This window comes from Triticum aestivum, chromosome 3D, assembly GCF_018294505.1.
Source record: "Triticum aestivum cultivar Chinese Spring chromosome 3D, IWGSC CS RefSeq v2.1, whole genome shotgun sequence".
Lineage (NCBI taxonomy): Eukaryota > Viridiplantae > Streptophyta > Magnoliopsida > Poales > Poaceae > Triticum > Triticum aestivum.
The window spans coordinates 17,690,613-17,713,459 of NC_057802.1; the positions used below are offsets into that span (position 1 = coordinate 17,690,613).

General features: G+C 47.8%; 1 protein-coding gene across 1 annotated transcript; it reads left to right on the forward strand.

Annotated features, from left to right (window-relative positions):
- The first annotated feature begins 4,685 nt into the window (after nucleotides 1-4,685).
- On the forward strand, nucleotides 4,686-6,192 carry LOC123073831 (anthocyanidin 5,3-O-glucosyltransferase-like). Its single transcript, XM_044496854.1, has one exon. The coding sequence runs from the start codon at nucleotides 4,720-4,722 to the stop codon at nucleotides 6,178-6,180; it is 1,461 nt and encodes a 486-aa protein (XP_044352789.1). The 5' UTR covers nucleotides 4,686-4,719; the 3' UTR covers nucleotides 6,181-6,192.
- Nucleotides 6,193-22,847: the final 16,655 nt, after the last annotated feature.

Below are 22,847 nucleotides of genomic sequence, written 5' to 3' on the forward strand. Positions count from 1 at the left end.
ATTATAATGTAAAAACAATCTCTATATTAAATGGAAAACACAAAATTAAAGGAAAAATAAATAATAAAACAAAAACACCCAAACCCTTTAGTACCGGTTTGTGTTACGAACCGGTACTAAAGGTCTCCTCGCCCACGGCCCTAGCTCGTGCCACGTGGTGGCCCTTTAGTGGCGATTCGTGCAGAACCGGTACTAAAGGGGGACCTTTAGTCCCCACCCTTTAGTGCCGGTTGCCGAACCGGCACTAAAGGCCCTTACGAACCGGTGCTATAGCCCTGTTCTGCACTAGTGTACTAGTATACCTAGCCTGCCTGCAACGGTCTGGCAATTATAATAGTAGCGTGTTTTGCATCCACAGCGCTACTGCTAAGTGATTAGTAGCAGCGCTGGTTGTCAAAAGTGCTGCTGCTATTTAGCAGCAGCGCTTGCTTCTAAAAAGCGCTACAGGTGAGCTCCTGTGTATAAGTATTTCCCTAATAGTGCCACCCCGGCCGGCCTGAGCCCTGTCAAGTGTCGATTCGTGGTCCTCGGCGGGCCAGCCGCGTGTCACGTGCGGCTCAAGGAGGGGCTGGGCCTTGCCAAGGCACGCACGACGTGATGTCGCCGTAGGCCTGCACACCAGGTAGCAGCCTGGGCCAGCGCCTAGGATTGACTATGACTTTGCCCCGACGGTAGGGCTTGCGATGCACCTTAATATTCGCGGGGGAGTGGGGTCATGGGCGCAAACGATCCCACTACCCCCACAATCTCTAAGGCCTTTAAATGGAGGGTGATGGGGAGCGGCCGAGGCATTTAATTTAAAAAGGTATATTTCATAAAATATTAGTATAATTAACCATGCAAGAGTACAACCATCTATGCATAATCTGTGGGAAACACTTTCTATCTATTGTCTGATAGATGTCCAGCCCCAGACCAATCCAATGCCGTCGATTCAACGAAATCTGACGCCTCACAAATTGGCAGGAACTAAATTACCCGCAGCCCCACCCGTAAATCTCTCCCCTAATCTCTCCCGATTCCAGTCACAGCTGCCACTGGCCCGATCTCCTCCACCTCCGCGTAGATCCCCTTCTCCCCTCGCCTCGCACGCAGCTGCCTCCAGCTCTCCTCGTGGTCGCCACCGCCAGTGGTGGGCTCTGACGGACTGACGGCATTCGCGCTTCGCCTGGCAAAAAAGCTGGCCGCGGGCGACGGCGACGTTGCCTTCTCGCCGTTGTCAATCTACACGACGACGACGCCCTCCCTGGTAGCCACCAGATCATGCGGCAAAACCTTGGAAGAGCTCCTGGCCCTGCTTGGCATCTCGTCCCCTGACGAGATCGCCCGGTTCGTGAGCGGCCTCACCTCTGATCCATCCAGCTCCGGCAGGCCCCACATCACCGACGCCTACGGTGTGTTCCACAAGGAGACGGTGGAACTCACGCCATTCTACCTGCACAACGCCGCAACGCACGGCGGAAACCGGGTAGGAAGCGAAAACGGTGGATAGTACAAACAACCACATCCCCCCATATATGGGCTGGATTTTCAGGAGTTGGACTGTCCAGATGGTTGTATTTGAGGAGCCCGAGGGGCCCCCAAATGATGTCCAAAAATGGTCGCACATATAATGAAGAAATGAATTTCGACCTTAAAGATGACCTTAATCATTTATTTTATTTATTTACCTGCATTATAGCCCGTAGCAACGCACGGGCGTTCTACCTGCACAACGCCGCGGTCCTATAAGGCCGAGATACGTACAGTCGACTTTGACGAGGTCTGCATTTTCATCTTGCTCTTGTTGCCGCCAGTGCTAGGTCTGACATTGTAATGAATTGGTGTTTGCAAGCGGTGCTTCTAATATGCAACAGTTTTGCACCACATGATAATTTGCTTCCTTTTTTTTGAAATGGTGCTTTTCCTTCTATAGTTCAACCAAATTCTATAAACTTCTTGGAATGTAGGTGATCAAACAATCTGTGAGTTCTGATCGGCACCACTCTTGACGACGTGGTGGCCATAGCCTCATGCTGTATGTGCGACATTTATGGTGGAGTCACAAAGGAGCACATGGCCGTGCCATGCCCAGCGAGGAGATTAGAGGCTGGTGACAAATTGTACAGAGAAGAGAAAATGTGCTAGCATAGTAGCATTTGGCTCAAGTTTAAGAAAATTCCGATTTCTTTGGATGCAAATTATATTTTCTTTGGAAGCAGATTCTAATATATCAAGAAGCAATGTCTGATTGATGGAAACAAATTTTTTCTGCTGGGAGCAATTCCATGTTACACTTGAAACAATTTTTTGGCCGCTCTATTGTCTATGTGTAGCGAACAAAATGTACTGATATAAATTTTCACTAAATTGAACCAATCAGCCGTTGGTACGAAACAATTTCTGGGCGAGTAATGTGACTAAGTTACATGTTTTCTTTCTGCTTCAGACAACTTGTTTCGTGCTTCAATGGGTGCTTGCTTCGAGTACAATTTTTTCTCTACTTCATACAACTTGCTTTCACGTTTCAGTGAACGCATGCTTTGAATTTGATCATGACGCACATTCGTCCTTAGAGGCTGCTGGCTTGTTCAGAATATAAACCACGTAAGGAAGACACGGATAGCGGAGTGAAGCAAATATTATTGTGAAGACGTAACATATGATATGAAGCATGTTAATTTATGTTGATCTGGAAGCAAAATTTTGGCAACCAGAATGAGGCTAATATTTAGGTCGTCTGAAACAAAATATTACCATGAAGCGCTATGATTTTGATGACGAGAAAGAAGCAAGTATTCCCGTCGTTGGAAACATGTTGTACGAACCAATGAAGCATGTTAATTTTTAATTGATGTGGAAGCAGAAAAATTAGTCGAGAGAAGCATAGTTTTGATGCATTGCAAATGAATAGAAACGATTTTTTTGGGTGTAAAAGTAACTTTTATTTGCATTGGAAGCAAATTTTGGTACAGTGGGTACAAAGTTTGCCTCATAAGGCAACAAACTACATGGCGCGGAAGCTTATTTCACCAGATTGATTATTTCCGTTCAAATTCGGAATTAGTTTCCTAATATTTGTTTTGCTTCCTAAAATAATGGATTAGTTCACAAATCACGTGATCTGTGGACAATTATTAGTATCCTCTAATCACGCAAGGGTGTGCACAGTTATTAGCTTGAGAAACACTTCCTATCCAACAAATCATGCGTGGGCTACTAGCAAATTGGACGGCAACCATGATTCTAATCCTACGGTCTCCTACTGGTCTGAAGGGAAGGAATTTAGCAGTAGTTTGATCCCTAGTGCTGCCCGGATGCATGTAATCTAGTCATCATATGTAATACCACATCCGTATTAGTTTATAAGTCCCTTTTATATTTTGTGCCAAATTTTAACTAAAAATTTAACTTTTTTACATGATAATACGTGTCTCATTTATATCAAGAAAAACAAAGTACAAGTCACCTAAAGGTTGATATGACAAAAGTTGAAAAGATAGTAGAACATTGCTGAACTTAACACCAACTTCCGTCATCTGCCTCCGGCACCACCACAGCAGCCATCAAAGAAAGAAAAGACGAATCACCTCCTCACCCGAGCTCGACGCGGCTCCATCGCTGATAAACAGCTTTGCGGACCTTCAAGGTGGCTCATAAAAAATAAATCCATTATCGTTGAACGAATCTCAGACCGGGGCAACACCCCGGACGCGCCGTCGAACTCAAGATCTGGCACCCCACCACGACTAAGACTTCAAAGGAGGAAACCGTACCTGTCATCCATCAACCACAAATCTAGCACACGTTCCGTCTTTCAGATGTTGTCGATGCAGACACAATTTGCATCTGCTCCTGGACTACCTCCCAAGCTCCACGCTGGCGTTGGAGCAAACGTCATCGCAATGACGGAGCCCGAGGACACTGGTCCACCACGAGGATGATGCCGCCCGTCACACCATCCTTACTTGAACAGACTGGTTTCCAAATCCATCTCCAATCATAGAACTGATTGGCTCGTTGGGGACAGATCTGAACCTTTTTTATTCAGCGCCGCCATCGCCGCCTCCGAAGTGAAGACACTAATAAAATACTAATGCATGTCATTAAAAATTATGTCATTGGATTTGTATTTAAGCATAGTTTTTAAATATATTAATTTTTATAGCATGCATTAACATTTTTTAGTTAAATTTAAGGTCAAATTTTGACATAGAATACAAACGGGATTAATAAATCAGGACGGAGGTGGTATGATGAAGGTGAGATTTGTACCTGGCTATGTCAATACCGATAATAAGAAGAGCGAGGAGCAAGCATGCGAGCCACTCCGGCGTTAGACGCGTCTGATGCATGTAAATATTACGTACATATATATTGGGACGATCAGGTTGCCGGCTGCAACTCGTCTCGACAATTGGCGTATCCTTGACCCGTAGACGTCGACATATCGCCCTCGTCGTTGTTCTGCCGCCGGCAAGATATTACTTTGTTGTCGTTCAACCTGAATCCATATATGTTTGTTACAGCCGCATCAGCCAATTTTAGTATGGTCCCAAAAAAATTTAAACCCTAAAAGCTATGGAAAGTGAGAGATATTGGATCTAGCCGACCGGGCAGTTCGATGCTTCTCATTTATCGTTGTGCAGATCTTCCACCACACCAATCATCGATTGAAGCATCAATTAATACTGCGTCCTCACAAGTTTATCCTCCCAGCCCCAGCGTCACAACTAACCCATGGAGAAGACGGTCGTTCTGTACCCCGGCCTCGCCGTGAGCCACTTCGTCCCCATGATGCAGCTCGCCGCCCAGCTCCTGGAGCACGGCTACGCCGTCTCCGTCGCGCTCATCGATCCCGGCATCATGGAAGACATCGTCTTCAGCGCCGTCGTCGCCCGCGTCGCCGCCTCCATGCCGTCCGTCAGCTTCCACACGCTCCCAGGTGTGGAGGACCCGCCCAAACTAACCCTGGACATACACTTCATCCCCAGGTACCTCGACCTCCTGCGCCGCTACAACCAGCGCCTCCACGACTTCATCTCTTCCATGCGCCCTCACGCCGTGGTCGTCGACTCGTTGTCCAGCGAGGCGGTCGTCGTCGCAAAGAGGCTCGGGATCCCCTGCTACAACTTGTTCACCAGCAGCGCCTCCATCCTCGCCGCCTTCTCCCAGCTTGCTACGCTCCTTCCAGAGGGCGGGGCGAGCTTCGGGGAGCTAGGAGACAACCCTATCGAGCTCTTCGGCCTTCCATCTATGCCGGCTTCGCACTTACTGGCCGAAATGCTCGAGGACCCGGAGAGTGAAACATACAAGGCGACGATGGGCTCCCTGTGCTGGATCATGGAGGCCAATGGCACGCTGGTGAACACGTTCGAGTCGTTGGAGGCTCCGGGGGTGGCGGCTCTCAAGGACCCACGGTGTGTCCCCGGTCGGGTTTTGCCTCCGGTGTACTGCATCGGTCCGTTTGTCGGTGCCATCGCCGAGGCAAAAGAGCGACACGAGTGCCTTGTCTGGCTAGACGGCCAACCGGACCGCAGCGTGGTGTTCCTCTGCTTCGGGAGCATAGGCGCAGAAAGCCACTCAAAGGAGCAGCTCAGGGAGATCGCCATCGGCCTTGAAAAGTCCGGCCACCGTTTCCTATGGGTCGTGCGAGCACCGGTCCACGACATGGGGAAGCCGTTCAACCCCAGTGCCGACCCGGACCTCGACGCTCTCCTGCCGGATGGGTTCATGGAGCGCACCAGTGATCGCGGCCTCGTTGTCAAGCTGTGGGCGCCACAGTTAGACGTGCTCCGCCACAGGGCCACCGGGGCGTTCGTGACGCATTGCGGGTGGAACTCGGTGCTGGAGAGCGTCACGGCGGGTGTGCCGATGCTGTGCTGGCCGCTGTACGCGGAGCAGAAGATGAACAAGATATTCATGGTGGGGGACATGGGGATCGCCGTGGAGATGGTCGGGTGGCAGCAGGGGCTGGTCAAGGCCGGCGAGGTGACGGGCAAGGTACGGCTTGTCATGGAGTCCGAGGACGGTAGAGAGCTCAGGATGCGGGTCGAGGCGCACAAGGAAGGCGCCGCGGCAGCTTGCAACGACGGCGGGTCGTCACGCCTGGCGTTTGCCCAGTTCATGGCGGACGTGGCCAGCCTTCAGGATCGGGCATGCACTGGGGAAGGGATCCCCATGGGACTCACTGATGCATGATCTCTTTTACGGAATTTTGCCATATAATCTTGGCACTGGGGAAGTTTACATTGATGAATGATCTTGGCATACGTTATATGTTACATCTCTACAGTGATCATTTTGTTTTACATGTCTACCCGTCTAAGTCGCGTTTCATGAGTCTAAGATTTTGTATTTAAAATATTCAGTGTGTTGCAATATTTTGTTTATCTACTAAAACAAATATTTATTCAGACAATACTATAAAACAATGTAATCTTTTCCACAGACCCTTAAATCAGATCGACAGCTCTCGGTGTCGACCGAGGCTAAAGAAAAACAACCGGTGGAGACATAGCAAAACACATTTCCTTTTATTAGACAGTTAGTGCTCATATGTTTCTTGGCTATCATTTTGCGCTAAGCAAGGATTTATGTGACATTGCCATTGTTACATAAGAGCATCTACAACTAAGGGTTCGTTCTAGTCTGTGTTGGCTTTTGATCGTTGCTAGATCAAATCACCCGAAGCTGTATACACACGTACAAGCTAGCAAGCACACATGCTCACTGCTTGATTGATAAACAGTCCTATGCACTGTCCCGCTTTACGTGTGTACGTGAATCACTAGTAAGCTAGCTAGACTTGCTTCGAGCAATCAACTTTTCCGGCGCCGTCGGCAGAACACAGCGACTTGTAAACTTCGACGAACAAAACATGAAGACACCGAATCGATATGATGGCCAAAGGCTCGTATCGAGACTTGCTTTTCTTTGTATTGATCTCTTTTCGTTGTGTTACAAGGTCTGGGGTATATATAGCTACGAGCTAACCAAGTCGGCTACTAACTGGAGTACTACTCGGACGCTAGTACAGAGTACTACTCGGACACACTAGTACACGATCGTGTTTAGCTCTCACAGTCTGCTACTAGAAGACATTCCCTATTATACATTCCACATATTGGTGTGCATAAATGTTCACAAACAGAGCTCACAAGTGGAGCCCACTCGTCAGTGTCCTAGGAATTTTCAAGCAATAGGAATACGTCATAGTTTAAAAAAAAACCAGGGATCATTCGGAAAAAAATGGTGGCATGCACCAGTCGGCCCACAGCACGCCAACTGAGCCTAGTCGGCCCACTGCAGGCCTATCGGCCAACAGCAGGCCGACTGGACCCTGTCGGCCAACTGCAGGCCGACTGGACTTGATCTGGTGGCCGACAGCCCAATCGGCCAGGCAGATGGGCCTCCAGTCGGCCTGCTGTGGGCCGATTAGGTCCAGTCGGCCTGCAGCGGGCCGACGGTGTATTATTTTTGAAAATAATATTTTCGGCGTAATATTTCTGTAATTTAATAAAAAAAATATTATTTAAAAAAATTTAGCAAGGAATGAGCCCCCTGTTCCTTGAATATAACGAATGAGGTGATAGTTATAAGATAGATCCTTATAAAATTATAAGGATAATTAATGTGATACATATTCTGCTAAAGTGGTTATGTTTCATAGAATGGCAGTTTTTAAGGAATCTGAATGTATCTATATGTATTCATACTAATATAAAAAGATCCAAAGGGCAGATCCAACTGATCTCGGCCATCGAACTATGTCAGTCCAACGATCTAGACTGCTCCAATGACGAGCGTTAAACGTGTTTAACGTGCAATTAATATCATACAAAATATTGCATTAATCACATAATTAACACATAAATAATAGCATACGTAATATCCGCGTGCAATTAATATATTGCCTACATATTAACATGCGATTGCACGTGCGCATTTACTAGTGATGATAAAACATCTGCTAGGGTCCATCCGCATATTCCTCACTCTCATGCTAGCGCTTCAGAAGAAAAGTCGATAGCTCTCCCCAAAAAAGAAAAAACCCAGCAACTAGTTTTTTCGACAGATTAAAATATATTATTAAAAATCAGGTAAAATATGTATATTGCAAAAGAAAATTCCTTTTTTTTGGAAAAAATATTTTCATCTCAAGTTTAGTATAGTCCGGGCTCTCCCTCTCCCTTTCCTTGCCTCCCTCCCTCAATAAAAGTGTGGCAACTATTGCAATCTACTCGTATCTTTGGATAGCCTACTGGTTATTTACTTACTTCCGATCTTCCATAATAGCTTTTGCCAGCCACCAGAAGAAACCACACAGAATAAAATCGAAGACAAGCCTATTTACACAGGATGCAGACAGGTGGATACTAGCTTGGTGAGCTGTGTGTGACCTACATGTCCCTGTTAATGGAGGATGGCCATGACAGCCTCGTCTGGGTGATACCGTCGACTCCATCACCTTCAGGGTTTACGTCATCGTCCACTTGCTTCCAGCTATTGAGCATCGAGCCCTCTCTCCACTGTGGTGGCGTCAAGAACTTCAAATCATCGCTGGAGCCACCTGGGGTCATTGACAGACAAGGACCAACACGTAGTGTTTGGAGAGTAGAAAAGGATTCCCTCATCGCAGACATGGCCTCGAAGAACCGGGTGCAGGATGCGAGCGCAGCAGCTATAGGTTGTGGCATTTCCTTCACAGAAATAAAAAGATAGCCATTAATATATCCCATCTGACATGGTATAATCACAGCAACATCAGGTCCAAAGGCCTCCTATTGGTTCACAGCCTCTATGGCAGTTAAGCTATCAGAGTCAATGATCAAACGGTTGCAGCTGATCCTCTGTGCTAACAAAATCCCATTTCTTATTGCATGTATCTCCGAAGAGTCAGCTGAGCACACATGAGGCAAGAACCATGTGTAGGCTGCGATAAAGCCACGAACTCTCCCCCCCGCGTCGCCTCCCCGAGCGAGGTGACCGGGGCGGCCCTCTCTTCCAACCCTCCTAGCCCTCCTCCCTTCACTCCCTCCCGCCGCTGCCGTCGGCCAGCTTGGCCGGGCGCTTGCCCGTGCGGCGCCGTTCTTGGCCGGCGGTGGCGGCCCCTCTTCCTTCTCCTGTCACGGTTCCCGGCTCGGACGGCATGTTCCGGTGGCGGAGCTCCTTGGCAGGCGGCGTTCTGGTACAGATCAGGCGGTTGAGTGGCGGCGGGGCTTGGCCGGCGGCGCCCTCCAGGCCCAGATCTGGGCTCCTTGGGGCCCGATCTGGGTCGGGGCGGGCCGCCTTGGCCTCCGACGGGTGGCCTCCGGCTGGTCCGGCGAGCCACGGAAGAGGGGGGCAGCGGCTATTACGACGCCTCTGCTGCAGCATGGCGGCGAGAGCTTAGCGGGCCCGATCTGGGCCTGGCTAGGCAGTTGGCCCGGCGTGCTCCTGCTCTGCATCCGGTCTGCTACCGCTTGAGCCGGTGGAGGTTGTCCCCTCCCACGTGGCTGCGGTACTGCCGGCCCCTGTCAACGGTGGTTTTGTTCGGCCTGGCCGGCCTCGTGACGTTTGTCGTGGTGAGACGACGGTGGTGTCCTCGTGGCTATGGTGGCACATGTTGGTGGGCGGTAGGCAGGGTGGAGCCAATAATTGGTCCTGGGTAGTGGGTGTGAGAGGTAGGGAGAAATCTCTGTTGGGCATGGCCGACTCCAACACGGTGACGCCCGTGGGCGCCGCCACCCTTCTTGAAGGGCGCCGAGTATACCTCTCCCTCACCCCCTCCGCGTACCGGGAGAAATCCTAGGACTCGTCCGGGCAGCAGCGTCGTTGCCGTCCTCGCGGTCCTTCTTGAAGGTGCCGCTTGGTACACAACGATTCGATGGCATTGGAGTGTGGCGGAATTCTTCAGTGGGCGCAGCGGTTGCGGGATGCTACAACTTCCGTTGAGCCGGTGTTGCTCACATTTCTTTCTCTTATTTTCTCTTGTTTTGTTTTGGGCATGATTGTGCTGTCTACCCCAGCGTGGTATCGCTGACTGTATCGGTGACGATTGCGCTTTGTAATACAAAGCGGGGGGAAACCCTATTTTTAGGCTGCAATAAAATCACCCTTTTCATCTGGAGCAACACCTGCTGTGGCTCCAGAAATGGTATTTGTACAAAATGAAGCATCAACGTTGACCTTTACCGATCCTCTAGCCTGGTTTTTTCACATGTGATCACGTTTTCTAATAAAACATTTTGGCAACGATGATCTAAAAAAATTGGAACATAGAACTTTTATAGCAAGAGCAGTTCGGTCTGGTGCTTGTAGTGTTTTGCCTTTAACAATCTGACAACGCTGTTGGAAATATGAGCAATTTACCGTATAATTTTATTAACAGAAATACTAGATAAAGCACGACTAGTATAGCAGTGATAAAGCAAGTAATGCGATTTGACAAAGAGAAGGTAAACAGCAACTTCACATATGAAATGTAACTAAACACATCTAGAGCAGACAGTATAGCAAGTTGCATATATGAAGTAGAACCTAACACATATAGGGCAGAAACTAGAGCAAAGAACTATGGCAGGACTTCTAACAGAAAGAGCATAAACACGTACAGGACAACAGTAGCAGAAGCACTGGACTTGGGGTCGACATCCTCTCCAGCCATGTCGTCGATGAGGTCGTCGACGTCGGGGAAGAAGTCGTCATCGGGGAAGTAGTCGTCGGAGTCCGTGATGAAGAAGTCAGTAGTGGCGCGGTGCGCTCCCCAAAAACCTTATCACCCTTCTCCCGTACAGGACTCAAAGAGGTGCGGTTTCGGAGGCCTACTGTCCCGACTCGCGGTGCACACCGCAAGCCGGGATGAGGAACACAGCAGTAGCTCAGAGAATGAAACCGGTGGCGAGAGGAAGGAGAAGTTGTGGTGCGCCTCTCTGAGAGGACCGACCCCCCTTTTATAGGTGCAAGAGAAGGAGGCGAGAGGGCAGCAACGGGAGGCGAAATGAAGAGACGGAGATGAAGCGAAGGGCCAGCAGCCGAAGGGCTGCACTGTTTGCATCAGCTTCCGTGTGACCTTTTGTATACACGTAGTGCGTGGCAAAAATTTAGACATCGGCTCGGCTCATTCCCGCAACCCGCGGCGCGGCGCGTCGTGACGTGGCGAGGCGGGCGGCGGAGGAGGAGCGTGCGTGGATGTCCCACTTGTTCTCATGCTCGTACAAGTGGGAAAAAACCTCCCTTATAAAGAGGTCCAACAACCTCTAAACTAGCAATGTGGGACTAAACTTTAGTTCCACCTCTTGCCTTGCAGGAATGGGCTGCATGGGCCTCTAGGATTTATTAGGAATTTCTGAAACTGCTATTGGGCTAGACCCAAAATAGACAAAATTCCAGCAATCCCCCACCAGATCCCAGAGGCACACAAAATTTGCCTTTGGTTCCAAAACGCTGTTTTATAAATCAGTACTACAGAGGAGACTGTTAAGTTGAACTTCCACCTAGAACTCTATGCTACACTAATAAGCAACTTGAACAGTGGTCTGGGCCTTGAACTGCAAGTTTTCTGCGAATCTAGCTTCACATAAAGCCTTGACCGATACGTGGCTACCGTGCGTCTTCCCCGCGGGTGGAGCTTATGCGTCATACTCCGAGACCTTTCATGAGTTTACTAGAGAGAACCCTACTCTCATAGATTGCGACGCTTGACAATCAGACTCATATAGGTGTGTTCTTCAAAAGATGTTCTGCAGGACAACATCTCTGCTTAAATGAGCCACTTAGAACACATTAAGATATACATCAACCTGCCATGCAGATTAGGAGAGTATTGCATCTTCATGGAGTGGTATTGTTGATAGTAAGGATACTCTCCTCTCAGTTGACCAACAGTTTGTCTTCCCCATCTAATTCACAGGATCACCGATCACAAAGAATAGGTTACCACTGTGAACAACTCATATTGTGGGTCTCATACCCATCTCCCTCGATGCATTATCTATCACATTACGTGATATACCCTTAGTAAAAGGATCTGCCAGATTTTTAAACGTTTGGATATAATCCAATGCAATAACTCCAGAGTTTCTCATTTTTCTGACAGACTTTAACCTTCTCTGAACGTGTCTTGATGACTTCATGTTATCCTTTGAGCTGCTCACTTTCGTGATCACAGTTTGATTGTCGCAGTTCATAAGGATACCCCGTACAGGTTTCTCAAGAACCGACAAGTCATTCAAGAGCCGGCGAAGCCAATCTGCTTCGACTGTAGCTGTATCTAGTGCTGTGAGTTCTACTTCCATTGTTGACCTCGTTAAGATGGTCTGCTTGCAAGACTTCCAAGAAACAGCGCCACCTCCATGAGTGAATACATATCCGCTCATGGCCTTTATCTCATCAGCATCTGAGATCCAGTTTGAGTTACTATACCCTTCAAGCACCTTTGGGTGCCCAGTGTAGTGAATTCCATAATTAGCAGTGCCTTTCAAATAACGCAAAACTCTTTCTAGAGCTTTCCAATGCACATCTCCTAGTTTTGAGACAACCCGACTCAGTTTTCTAACAGCAAAAGAGATGTTAGGTCTTGTAGCACTGGCTAAGTACATAAGCGAGCCCATAATCTGAGAATATTTCAATTGATCTCTAGCAATTCTTCGATTCTTTCGAAGTAGCACGCTAGCATCATATGGTGTTGGAGAAGGCTTGCAGTCACTATAGCCAAAGCGACTCAAGATCTTTTCCACATAGTGAGATTGAAGCAATGTAATCCCACCATCATCGTCTCTCAACAACTTGATGTTCAGAAGGACATCAGTCACTCCTAAATCCTCCATCTCAAAATAGCGAGATAGGAAATCCTTGAACTCCTTAATAACATTCAGATTTGTTCCGAAAATCAGTATGTCATCAACATACAAGTAAAGGATAACTCCCTCGCCCCACCATGGCGATAGTACACACATTTGTCAGCTTCGTTTACAACAAAGCCTGCAGCTGTTAAAGTTCTTTCAAACTTCTCATGCCACTTTTTGGGTGCTTGCTTGAGTCCATACAAAGACTTCAGCAACTTGCACACTTTTCCTTCCTGACCATCTATTACAAACCGATCTGGTTGTTCTATATAAATTTCCTCGTCCAGCTCTCCATTTAGGAAAGCAGTCTTAACATCCATTTGATGAACAAGAAGACCATGTGAGGCAGCTAGTGAAAGTAGAACTCGAATAGTGGTCAGTCGAGCCACAGGTGAGTAAGTATCAAAGAAGTCTTCACCTTCCTTTTGGGTATAACCCTTAGCCACGAGCCAAGCCTTGTACTTTACAATAGTACCATCAGGCCTAAGCTTCTTCTTGAATACCCATTTGCATCCTATAGGTTTGCACCCATAAGGACGATCAGTTATCTCCCAAGTTTCATTCGCCAAGATGGAATCCATCTCACTACGAACCGCTTCCTTCCAGTAGTCAGAATCTTCAGATGCATAGGCCTCTGAAATAGAACTGGGAGTATCATCTATGAGATACACAAGAAAATCATCACCAAAGGACTTTGCAGTCCTCTGTCTCTTGCTCCTGGTAGGAAATTCATTGTTCTCCTCCACAGGACTTTCAAAGTGTTCCATCGAAATGGCAGGTTCGGTAATTGTAACTGGTTCCTGATTCGATGAACTAGGCATCTCCTGATTAGATGAGGTAGCCATATCCTTCATGGGAAAGATATCTTCAAAGAAAGTCGCATCATTCGACTCCATGATCGTACCGACATGCATGTCAGGTACCTCAGATTTTACAACCAAGAATCTATAGCCAAAGCTATGAAAAGCATATCCATGGAAAACACAATCCACAGTCTTTGGTCCAAGCTTCCGCTTCTTTGGAATTGGAACATTGACTTTCGCCAAACAACCCCATGTTCGTAGATAAGAGAGTTTTAACCTTTTCTTCTCCCATTCCTCGAATGGAGTTATTTCTTTGTTCTTTGTGGGAACTCGGTTTAGGACATGACATGCTATCAATATCGCCTCCCCCCAGCATGCCTTGGAGAGACCCGATGTGTCTAACATGGCATTAACCAAATCAGTTAGAGTACGGTTCTTTCTTTCGGCCACCCCATTTGACTGAGGTGAATAGGGAGGCGTCCTCTCATGGATTATACCATGTTCCGCACAAAAAGCATCAAATTCATTGGAAAAATACTCTCCACCACGGTCGGACCTAAGCCTCCTGATTTTTCGATCAAGTTGGTTTTCCACTTCAGCTTTATAGATCTTGAAAAAGTTCAAAGCCTCATCCTTAGATCTTCGAAGATACACACGACAGTATCTAGTGGAGTCGTCAATTAACGTCATGAAATATTTCTTTCCACCTTTTGTCAAAACACCATTCATTTCACATAGATTTGAATGTATGAGTTCTAGTGGTGCAAGGTTTCTCGTTTCCCCAGTCGTGTGAGACTTACGAGGTTGCTTAGCTTGCGCACACACTTGACACTTGGATCCCTTGACAGTGGTGAAACTAGGGATTAAGTTCAACTTCGCTAGTCGCGACATGCAACCAAAGTTAACATGACAAAGACGGGAATGCCACACATTTGATTCACTATTGTTGCAAATATGATTAACAACTTTATTGCAAACGTCTGATAAGGATAAACGAAACAGGCCTCCTGACTCATAGCCTTTACCAACAAAGGTTCCATACTTGGATATTACAAATTTATTCGACTCAAAGACAAGCTTGTAGCCATCTCTACACAGAAGAGATCCGCTAACAAGATTTTTATTGACGGAGGGGACATAATGCACGTTCTTCAGCCGCACGATCTTCCCCGAAGTAAACTTCAGATCGACCGTGCCAACACCACGAACAGAAGCACTTAAACCGTTGCCCATCAGCACGGTTGAAGTCCCTGCAGTCTGATAAGACGAAAACATGGAAATATCACCGCATACATGCACATTAGCACCTGTGTCAATCAACCAATCAGGAGAATGACATACTGAAAGAATAGTGGGGAATATACCATACCCAGCATCCTTCATGTCAGTGTCTCCAATGACAACATTAGCGGTCTTGCCGCCTTTCCCAGGGTGACGCTTGTCATAGCGATTAGGGCAACTAGGAGCCCAATGATCAGGATCCCCACACACATGACAAGCAGCTTTCTTCTTGTCATTCTTCTTCTTGAAGTTCGTGTGTCCTTGTTCTTCCCATCAAACTTTGGTTTACCATCAAACATGCCCTTGTTCTTGAACTTGTGGGGCTGGAAGTTCTTCTTCTGTACCAGATTGGCACTAGATCCTCCCTCAATACCTCGAGCACGTGTGTCCTTTGCTCTCGCCTTTTCTTCCACATCAAGAGTACCAATGAGATCCGGAACGGAAAACTCCTGTCTCTTATGCTTCAGTAAGGTAGCAAAGTTCCTCCATGAAGGAGGAAGCTTAGTGATGATACACTACTAGAATCAGCTACTTTGCCATCCGCCAGCTCTTTGCCGTCAGCTAGCAGACGGCAAAGAAGCTCTTTGCCGTTAGCTAGCAGACGGCAAAGAAGCTCTTTGCCGTCAGCTAGCAGACGGCAAAGAAGCTCTTTGCCATCAGCTACCCAAAAGCTGACGGCAAAGAACTGGCTGATGGCAAAGACTTTCTTTGCCATCAGCCAGTTCTTTGCCATCCGCTAGCTGACGGAAAAGATTCTTTGCCGTCGGCTAGCTGACGGCAAAGAGGGAGGGGGCCCCACTGACGAGCTGCTTAAAAAAAACTTAACGGCCCCCCTAGCAGACGGCAAAGAGCAAAAAAGCGGACGACAAAGGGGGCGGACGGCAAAGATTTAACATATCTAACGGCCGCGCCCCACCCCGCCCTGTTTCTCTCCCTGCTCTTCACACGCGCGCCGCCGCCCCCACCACTCGCCGCCGCCCGGTCGCCCCACCACCCCGCCGCCCCACCGGCCCCCTGCCCCGTCGCCACTGCCGCCCGGCGCCGTCGCCCCACCACCCGGCCCCACCGGCCCCCCGCCCCGTCGCCCCCGCCGCCCTACCGTCTCGGCGCCGCCGCGCCCCGGCCCCCCGCGCCCCACCGCCCCGGGCCCGGCGCCACCGCCCCAGGCCGCCCCGCCCCCCTCCTCCACCGGCCACCTCCCCCATCGGGCCCCCGCCCCGTCGCCCCCGCCGCCCTACCGTCTCGGCGCCGCCGCGCCCCGGCCCCCCACGCCCCACCGCCCCGGGCCCGGCGGCGCCGCCAGGCCGCCCCGCCCCCCTCCTCCACCGGCCACCTCCTCCACCGGCCCTGCCCCAGGTGAGCTCTACCTCCTCTTTTTTTTTCTTTTTTTTAGTTTTAGGTTTATGTTTAGTTTAGATTTAGTTTTAGTTTTAGTTTTAGGTTTAGTTTTAGGTTTAGATTTAGTTTTTTCCTTTTTTTTTCTTTTTTTTTAGTTTTAGGTTTATGTTTAGTTTAGATTTAGTTTTAGTTTTAGTTTTAGTTTTAGATTTAGGTTTAGTTTTAGGTTTAGTTTTAGGTTTAGTTTAGTTTGAGGAAAGAAGAAGAAGAAGAAAAAAAAGAGGAGAGGAGGAGAAGAAGAAGAGGAAAAAGGAAAGGAAGAAGAAGAAGAGGAGGAGGAGAAGAAAAAAGAAGAAGAGGAAGAAGAAGAAGAAAAAAGAGGAGAGGAGGAGAAGAAGAAGAGGAAAAAGGAAAGGAGGAAGAAGAAGAAGAAGAAGAAGAAGAAGAAGAAGAAGAAGGAAAAAGGAAGAAAAGGAAGAAGAAGAAAAGGAAAAAAGAGGGAAAAACCCCGACCCGACACGGCACCCCGACCCCGACCCGGCACCCCGACACGACACCCCGACCCCTAGACCCCGACCCCGACACCCCGACCCCGACCCCGACCCCGACACCCCGACCCCGAGCCTGACCCGACACCCCGACCCCGATACCGACACGGCACCCCGACCCCGACCCGGCACGCCGACCCGACACCCCGACCCCGAGACCCCGACCCCGACCCCGACACGGCACCCCGACACCGACACGACACCCCGACCCCCGACACCTCTCGAAAAGGTGTTCTTTGGCCTTCCAGAGGCCGACGGGGTCATATATTTGTGAATTATTAGTTAGGTCATATATTTTTCGATTTTGTTATGAAAACATCATATATAATTGTGTTGATCGGGTAGTTTTAAATGTGCAGTTGTTTCATCGCTGCGAGGTTTGGTGTTCGACGACCTCGCCGTGCGTTTGACGAGCTCTGCCCCTTCGTTCGTGGGTGAGCACAAATGACATGTCCTCCTCCCCCATTAATTATTTGATCTATTATGATGAAACTTGATAGCTAGCTATATATGTGTCTTGAATCATCAGTATGCGTAACCAATATGTGTCTCCCGTTCGAAAGCGTCATAGTTATAAATATGCATGCATTTGCATATTTATAACCTTGATTCTTTCGAATTGTCCAACGCTATCCATGGACAGCCCGAGTATGTTTAGATTGGGTTCGTTTTCCCATATGCTTTGCTCCGGATCCGACGCATAAATTTCTTTAGTGCCTCCCCTGTTGTTCTCCGGGTACACATCCTCTATGTTTATTGCAGAGACGTGTATTAGGAGAACAGCGGGGAGGTGCTGCCGAAATTTTGCGTAGGATCCGGAGCAAAGCATGGGAAAATGAACCCAATCTAAACATACTCGGGTGGGATTAGGACCTATCATTACCTATTAGAGTGTAGGTTGCATGGACGTAATAAAATTGACAAAGTAGATCAACAGATGAATATATACATGGTGAATTATATATATATATATATATATATATATATATATATATATATATATATATATATATATATATTTGTTGTGTGTCTAGTAGCTCTGAAAGTCAAGATGAGTGATCGTGCGTGGATGTACACCGGTCACACTGGTCAGAACAAATGGAGCACTGAATGGTTCACAAAAACCAAGGGGTTTGTGCGAGCCGCATTTGCAAATGGCCAGAGGAAAACCTAGTGCCCCTGTTTACGGTGCGGCAATTGGGAAAAGAGGACAGAGGCTGAAATGGGCAAACACCTGCAGAAGAGTGGTTTTACGCCCGATTATACGGTGTGGACATTTCATGGCGAGTCTGCCCAACGTGACCGAGCTGAGGTGGATCGTCGTCGCACCGACGAGCATGGTACCGGGATGGAAAACATGGTGCAAGACTTCGATGATGCTCAGGATTCGGACGAGGAGATGGAGGAATCTGCAAAGGCCTTCAATGAAATGTTGGAGTCTTCAAAACGTCCGCTCCATGAGCACACTGAGCTTTGTCAGTTGGATGCCATCTCACAAGTAATGGCTCTGAAGGCTCAGTTCAACTTGGGCAGAGAATGCTACGATGCAATGATGACAGTATTTGGACGCTTTCTACCCAAAGGCCATGTAATGCCTGCAAACCTGTACCAGTCGGACAAAATCCTCCGTGCACTGAAGATGCCCTATGATAAGATACATGCCTGTGAGAAAGGATGTGTCTTGTTTAGGCTTGACTATGCGGACTTGAACTATTGTCCCATTTGCAAGTCTTCCAGGTATGTTGTGGTAGACAACGGTATGGGTGAGAAGACACAGACCAAAATCCCCGTTAGTGTTCTTCGGTATATCTGGTGGCGGGAGGTCCCATGGTCCATAGCTCCATAGTCTTCCAGGTATGTTGTGGAGGACTTTAACCCGAGCCAGGGTCCCATAGATCCAGAGCTGGTGATGATATCTGGTGGCGGGAGGTCCCATGGCTCCATAGCCATTGGAGATGGACTTATCCGTTGTCCTAGCACTCTCCCGGAGATCAAGGCGCGCCAGTCGAGCTCCGCTCCTGAGATAAGGCCTCGTGAATGGCCAGTGCAACTCGCCATCAAGGTTAGTGATACGTACTCAGCTATCTTTCTCCATTACATTGTGTGCGCTTCCATCAATGATTACAAATGGTCATTTGAGTGGTGTTGCAGGCTGCTATACAGAGTGAGAGAGAGATAGAACGGAGAAACTTCTGGCGGAGGCGGCGGAGAGGCAGCGGGAGTTGGAGGAGAGGACGAGAAAGATGATGGAGGAGGAGAGGGCACGGAATGACATGCAGGCAAGGGCCATGTACGAGCTCCTTGTGGTAAGTTTCTTCTGCATATTAGCCAAAACATTCATGTAGTGTTTGTCTCATTACTAACTAGTATGACTGAGTCGTCAAAACCAAATGTGCAGTCTGTGTGCGAGAAGACCGGTCAGACCGCTCCGCCGATGCCAGTGATTGCTCCTGGGACCACGGTGAGTTTAATTTGAATGGACATTACTTGCTAGTCTTAACATTTGAGTGTCATATGCTAACAAGACATTGGAAATGATCTTTGGTGCAGCGTAACTCCAGACAAGCATCACACGATCCTTCTCCAGCTACCGACACGAGCCAGCCCGCTCCTACACCTCCTGGATCATGGTAAGTTTATCTAGTGTTTTGCTTAACACATGCATAAAGACCTAGACTTAGCTTTATTTCCTCCAATGCTTACCATAATGACCTAGACTTAGCTTCTTCTCCTCCAAAATGACTTAATAAGCTTACTGACCTCCAAAACCATCCATTTTACCTAAGTTAGATCTAAAACGATCTGTACTTAGCTTACTTATGTCAAAAATTGCATAATTAGCTTAGTTAGCTCATAAACGATCCATTTTACCTAAGTTAGCTCTAAAATGACCCATTTTACCTTGGTTAGCTTATAAATGATCCAGTTCATCCAAGTTAGCTCAAACATGACCCATTTTACCTAGATTAGCTCCTAAATGATCCATTTTACCTACGTTAGCTTTAAAATGACCCATTTCACCTAGGTTAACTCCAAAATGACCCATCTTACCTAGGTTATCTCATAAACGATCCATTTCAACTAATTTAGCTCATACACGATCCATTTCACCAAGTTAGCTAAAAAACGATCCATTTCACCTAAATTAGCTCTTAAATGATCCATTTCACCTAAGTTAGCTCAAAAAGATCCATTTCAACTAAATTAGCTCATAAATGATCCATTTCACCTAAGTTAGCTAAAAAACGATCCATTTCAACTAAGTTAGCTCATAAATGATCCATTTCACCTAAGTTAGCTAAAAAAATGATCCATTTCACCTTAGTTACCTAAAAAACGATCCATTTGACCTTAGTTAGCTCATAAACGACCCATTTCAACTTAGTTAGCTCATATATGATCCATTTCACGTAAGTTAGCTCATAAATGACATACTCTTCTTGTTCTAGTCTTCTTGTTCTACTCTTCTTGTTCTAGTCTTCTTCTTGTTCTACTCTTCTTGTTCTAGTCTTCTTATTCTAGTCACCTATTTCTAACTTTCTTATTTTGCCATTTTGCAGATTTCATTCACTTCATGGAAGCTACTCTTCTTGTTCTAGTCTTCTTGTTCTAGTCTTCTTGTTTATGTATGGATGGAACTTGTTTATGTATGAATTGATGGATGGAACTTGCTTATGTAATATGTATGGATGGAAGTTGCTTATGTATGAATGGATTGAAGTTGCTTATGTATGAATGTATGGAACTTATGTGCTGGATATATGTGATATGAATGCCTGTGAAATATATCTATATATGTCATATATATTTGCTGTGAAAATCATTGGATTTAATAAAAAACAGAAAGAAGAGCCAATATGCAGGCTCTTTGCCGTCTGCCACCGACGGCAACGGGCTCTTTGCCGTCTGCCGCGGACGGCAAAGAAGCCACGTGGCAGCCAACTGTGCTTCCTGGGAGCTGACCCATTTGGTCAGTATGCCTACAGTGGCAGACGGCAAAGAGTAAACAATTTTGCCGTCAGCGGCGGACGGCAAAGGCCTGCCATGTAGTGACGTGTAGATGACATCATAAGGCGGACGGCAAAGACACTAGAAAGTTTGCCGTCTGCCGCGGACGGCAAAGGCCTGCCGTTAGCCACTTAACGCACTGACAGCGCAATTATTGCCGTCCGCTCTCTTTGCCGTCCGCGGCAGACGGAAAAGGGCCTTTGCCGTCAGCCGCCCGGAAGCAGACGGCAAAGTAGCTGCTTACCGTAGCCTACTTTGCCGGAGCCTTTTGCCGTCCGCAGCTGACGGCAAAGGCCTTTGCCGTCCGCCGTTCATGCCTTTGCCGTCCGCCGTGGCAGATGGCAAAATAGCTGATTCCTGTAGTGATACCTCCGGCAACAAACTTGTCCGGTAGCATACAGTTGAAGTGCTCAAGTTCTCTAGCAAATGACTAGATCTCATGAGCTTGCTCAACCATGGAGCGCTCTTCAGTCATCCTGATAATCATAGAATTGCTCCATGATATACAGCTCAGTGCCAGCATCCGAGACCCCAAACTTGTTCTCGAGTGCATCCCACATATCTTTTCCATGATCAATTGACACATAAGCATCAACTATGTTCTCACCAAGAACACTCAAGAGAGCAGCGTTAAACAGAGTATCCATTTTCTGAAAAGCTTGTGCCTGTTGAGCATCAAGCTCCCCTTCAGGTTTGCCAACAGTGGCGTCATAGCAACTCATGGTTTGAAACCATAAGACTGCTCTCAGGCGCCACCTCTTATAATGGATACCCTCAAACATAGGAGGTCTCATGGAAGCAGCACAACCACTTGGGGTAAATTTCCTATAATAAGGTTATTGGATTGTTGGAAATATGGGCAATTTACCGAATGATTTTATTAATAGAAATACTAGATAAAGCACGACTAGTATAGCAGTGATAAAGCAAGTCATGCGATTTGACAAAGAGAAGGTAAACAGCAACTTCACATATGAACTGTAACTAAACACATCTAGAGCAGACAGTATAGCAAGTTGCATATATGAAGTAGAACCTAACACATGTAGGGTAGAAACTAGAGCAAAGAACTGTGGCAGGACTTCTAACGGAAAGAGCATAAACACGTACGGGACAGCAGCAGCAGAAGCACTGGACTTGGGGTCGACATCCTCTCCGGCCATGTCGTCGATGAGGTCGTCGACGTCGGGGAAGAAGTCGTCGTCGGGGAAGTAGTCGTCAGAGTCCGTGATGAAGAAGTCAGTAGTGGCGCGGAGCGCTCCCCAAAAACCTTATCACCCTTCTCCCGTACAGGACTCAAAGAGGTGCGGTTTCGGAGGCCTACTGTCCCGACTCGTGGTGCACGCCGCAAGCCGGGATGAGGAAGACAGCAGTAGCTCGGAGAATGAAACAGGTGGCGAGAGGAAGGAGAAGTTCTGGTGCGCCTCTCTGAGAGGAGCGACCACCCTTTTATAGGCACAAGAGAAGGAGGCGAGAGGCAGCAATGGGAGGCGAAACGAGGAGACGGAGATGAAGCGAACAGCCAGCAGCCGAAGGGCTGCACCGTTCGCATTCGAACTCCACTTTCGCAAAAATCTTTTCAGCTTCCGTGTGACCTTTCGTATACCCTAGTGCGTGGCAAAAATTTAGACATCGGCTCGGCTCATTCCCGCAACCCGCGGCGCGGCGCGTCATGACGAGGCATGGCGTGGCGAGGCGGGCGGCGGAGGAGGAGCACGCGTGGATGTCCCTCTTATTCTCATACTCGTAAAAGTGGGGAAAGAACCTCCCTTATAAAGAGGTCCAACTCCCTCTACAGTAGCAATGTGGGACTAAACTTTAGTCCCACCTCTTGCCTTGCACGAATGGGCTGCATGGGCCTCTAGGATTTATTAGGAATTTCTGAAACTGCTATTGGGCTAGGCCCAAAATAGACAAAATTCCAGCAATCCCCCACCAGATCCCAGAGGCACACAAAGTTTGCCTTTGGTTCCAAAACACTGTTTTATATATCGGTACTACAGTGGAGACTGTTAAGTTGAATTTCCACCTAGAATTCTATGCTACACTAGTAAGCAACTTGA

Bases quoted from the DNA above. Each gene is read 5' to 3' on its own strand.
- LOC123073831 (XM_044496854.1), top strand. From the start codon at position 4,720: ATGGAGAAGACGGTCGTTCTGTACCCCGGCCTCGCCGTGAGCCACTTC.